At 34.4% G+C, this 3,712-nt stretch overlaps 1 protein-coding gene across 5 annotated transcripts; it reads right to left on the bottom strand.

The window, feature by feature from the left end:
* Positions 1 to 712: 712 nt before the first annotated feature.
* LOC110898158 lies at positions 713 to 3,471 on the bottom strand. 5 transcript variants are annotated; one of them, XR_004877198.1, is made up of 11 exons: positions 3,308 to 3,471; positions 2,993 to 3,160; positions 2,723 to 2,822; positions 2,580 to 2,623; positions 2,436 to 2,508; positions 2,215 to 2,365; positions 1,912 to 1,977; positions 1,758 to 1,828; positions 1,480 to 1,543; positions 1,003 to 1,230; positions 713 to 925 (listed from the first exon to the last, which is right to left on the bottom strand). XR_004877198.1 is itself a non-coding variant. In XM_035981980.1 (10 exons), exons 4-9 carry the CDS (start codon positions 2,616 to 2,618, stop codon positions 1,521 to 1,523), a joined length of 399 nt encoding a protein of 132 aa, XP_035837873.1. In that variant the 5' UTR covers positions 2,619 to 2,623; positions 2,723 to 2,822; positions 2,993 to 3,160; positions 3,308 to 3,471; the 3' UTR covers positions 932 to 1,230; positions 1,480 to 1,520. The 5 variants fall into 5 exon arrangements, 1 of the variants encoding a protein (XP_035837873.1); XR_002569247.2 differs by having other exon boundaries at positions 2,215 to 2,384; positions 2,604 to 2,623; XR_004877197.1 differs by having other exon boundaries at positions 1,912 to 2,030; positions 2,604 to 2,623.
* Positions 3,472 to 3,712: the final 241 nt, after the last annotated feature.

Genomic DNA, 3,712 nt, shown 5'->3' with positions numbered 1-3,712 from the left:
AATTACGAGCGAAGCTAATCAGTTTGCCGGTATCAAGAAAAAGAAATAGATGTGAAGTTGCTAGGGGTTTATTTTGTGTAGTGTTTGGTCTGGTGTTTCAATAGTAGTTATGGCTTATTTTGCTTGTTTTGGTGAAACTAGTAGTTATGGTTTATTTTGATTATGTTGGTGGACGTCATTTTGAACGAGTTATGGGAGAATATTTTATATGGATGATGTTAATTGCAGTTGTTGTTCATTAAAAATCGATATCATGTAGGTGCATTTACACTTGTGTACATACTGTTTGCATATAAAATACATATATCGTTAATTTGTATATCTATAACGGGCTAATGTGCAATTTGCCTTTTAACAATAAAGTAACACACAAATATATTTTTTCATTAAATTAAGACAAATTAGTATATTGTATTGATTTGGACTAGCAAGGAATATTTTTGGAACGGTTAATTAAAAAAAAATCGAATTTGGTTTTTGATCAAGAAAGTAGGGTGGTTATAGATGTATTTGTTAACTGAATCTGATTATGTATAATAAATTAAATAAAAAATAGTGTTTATATGTCTAATGACCATCATACCCTTATAACTTTAAAAGAAGATCAATGGCTAGGATTAGTTCGTTTTGTTCACAAATATAAAAAGGTTCACAAATGAACTTAATCCTATATATATATATATATATATATATATATATATATATACTAGTAGGAACCCGCGCGATGCGGCGGCAGCAACAATCTATAACATGGTATGTAAAAAAGACACGGAAAATGGCACCATCTGGAGTATGAGTACATTTGGTGATCGTGTCGTTAACCTGCCAATTGTTGGTGATACCGCTCCTTTAGTCCTCGATCTGGACTTATGACGCACCATTGCCACCAGAATCGATCGTTTCATGGTCGCTGGAGCTCACCTAACTGTAGGATTTACAATCATAGGGTATAGCACCATAAAGAATTGAAGTTGCAAGCATGATAAATAGGGATTCAGTTACCTTAACCCAGGACTGATGTAGATCAGTTTCATCGAATCCAATAACGCTATCAACGAAGTAGCGAGTAGGACTGAAGCGTCCTCGTTCACGGAGTATTAACAACGATTTAACGTCGTCAAGTCCAGGGCCTACATTCAGGATTGCTTCTAGACAACTGCTTATCTAGTAGTTTCGCCATTCTCAAAATCATTTTCTATACCATATTATACGGTTTTTTTTTGTTGCGATCTGCATATGATGAAAAGCGTCAATCACAAAGAAAGATACGTACAATTTGACGAAATTATAAAAGTTGCACAATTTCGGATTTATGATATGTTAACACAATAGACTAACATCTGTGAATGGTAATAGTTTTATACATAGTGAGTAGATTGTAGTTAGTAGAGAAGAAATCTAAGTTCACTGGCATGAAGTAAGCAGACAATTTCTATAAATTTGAGTATTCATGAACATTATGTTTGAGTGTCTCCTTACATAAACTAAGGCATGGTTCATGATTGTGCCGAGGGAAAGGTTTAGCAAAACACGAATATCCAACCTGCTCAAAACAGTAAATTAGGTTATAATTTCAAATGCTATATTTCAAATAAAAAATGTCGCACACAATGATCGGTTAGGACCCGTACGCACTAAAACTCAAACAAAAATATTAACTCTGAAACCCTCCGTTGTGCACGGCCGAACCGTCGGGTGTGATGTTAGGTTGTTTATTTACAGTTCAAGAAACTCAAATATGTTATCAAAAGCCATACTTTCACCAAATATTCTGCTATGAGTACTTTGTACAGCAGCTCGAACATTAAATCCTAACGTCAAATGCTCCCTGCACGAACCATCAGTCATTTAAAAGTTCTCAAAATCAAGTGCAAAATGTCTGATGAGACTTTATTACCACTTGTAGCCAACCTTACTATTTGTGAACCAACTTTGCCAGCAGTGTCTTTAATAAAGAATAAAAATTGCAGAATACACCTAATATTAACATCCCGATCAGCAACGTCTTCAATAGATTTATACACACTGGACTTTAAGATGGTAAAAACACTACTACTATATTGTAAATCGAAATAATACACCAAAATCCCCCTATATTATGTTCTAAACCCTAATTTTTACTATAAGCCAGTATCCAGAACAACAAATCAACACAGAAAGTGTTATTTATAGATTGAACATAGAAAATTAAACTAAACCCTAATGTTATTATACCAGCGTTGTGAGACATCGTAGATCTGGCTTACGATGGCCATAAGAGAAGGCTTTTGAAAATCGTTGCCGTCATAAGCCTTCAAGACCTCCTCGGAAATACCAGACTTCAATGAACACAACACATCAAGTTGTTCCCAGAGGCACCAACCATCTGCAAAATACAGTTCAAGCTATGTATCATGTGATGTACTAACAAATGAAGAATATATTAACTAACTAACCTCCAACTCCACGTTTTTTTTTTGCAATAATCAAGCGATTTTTGCAGCCAGGCTCATGATAGAGATCTTTTTGCTGACTCAAACAACAAAACAAAGCGATATGAATATGACCACTGTTTAAAGTTAAATAGAATGACAAGTTACCTAGCATTGTGCTGAATCACTTACCCTTTCCTTGACCATAGTTCCTATGACATAGATACAATATGTCTCATAAATTTAAATGTATATCACAACAAGAAAAAAATGTATAACAAAATTCAATAAACTATGTGAAGAAAAAAGACCTCTATCACTCAGATGTTTGATAGAGCAAGTTGCAAATTATGCTGCTTAACCTTCTCCAAAGTGACCCTCAATTTCTGCATCTCGGTTCCACTTACTTGACTGCAATTATATAAAAGAAAATTCACAAAAAAAGGTTTGGAAATTCCACAAACGGTGATATCATTAGCACATGTACCAGTTGTTGATTTTGAGGAACTCAAAACACAAAGGGTAAGACCGATATCAGAAATGTAAACCCAAAAGGGGGATGCAAAACAAAAAAGACTTACAGTAAAGAGAGTTAGGCTGCACCAAAGAAACCATCAGCAGAGAAGACCAGACCGGAAGAAACCATCAGAAGAGAAGACCGGAAGAAACCTTTAGTTAGGGTTTCTTACAAATCGGTGTTCATCACTGCGTGTTTTCAGTTTCATCGATCTTTGTGGGACTCTCAACTCCTGTAACAAAACAAATGGTACGGATTTCATATTTACAGAACCAAACAATAATTACCTCAACGAAATCGGTTCATATCAAAAGTTTGAAACCTAGATCTACAATATAAAATTCCAATGAATTCGGACAAAATCCAGAAAAGCACTTACTCCGTGAAGTTCAAAACCTAGACTTGAGTTTGATTCCAATGATTTCCATGAGGAATTGGAGTAGTAGAAACGTGATGGAGAAAAACCCTAGATCCAGATCTAAAATCGCCGGAGAGAGAGAGAGAGAGAGGAGCAGGAAGCGGGCATTTTGAAATGTTTTGAAATGAGAGTGAAACCCTGATGTATCCGTGTTTTTTTTAGTTGAAGGGTATAAGTGGAAATGGATGTTTTCTGATGCTTAAAACACTTGTACATCATGCTTTAGGGGTGTTTTAAGGAAATTTTAATGACCTTAAGAAGTCCTTTGGATATGTATATTATATATAGTATAGATATATATATATATATATATATATATATATATATATATATATATATATATATAGGGAGAGGATCATGAGAAAA

Source organism: Helianthus annuus, chromosome 13 (assembly GCF_002127325.2).
Source record: "Helianthus annuus cultivar XRQ/B chromosome 13, HanXRQr2.0-SUNRISE, whole genome shotgun sequence".
Lineage (NCBI taxonomy): Eukaryota > Viridiplantae > Streptophyta > Magnoliopsida > Asterales > Asteraceae > Helianthus > Helianthus annuus.
The sequence above is the reverse complement of the archived record's forward strand: the minus strand, read 5'-3'. Positions and strand labels throughout refer to the sequence as shown.

Coding starts and splice junctions, on each gene's coding strand:
- LOC110898158 (XM_035981980.1), bottom strand. Junction 1,978..2,214: donor TACGATGTCTCACAACGCTG/GTATAATAACAT, acceptor TGTTAATATTAG/GTGTATTCTGCAATTTTTAT. Junction 1,544..1,757: donor TAGCAGAATATTTGGTGAAA/GTATGGCTTTTG, acceptor TGTTTTGAGCAG/GTTGGATATTCGTGTTTTGC.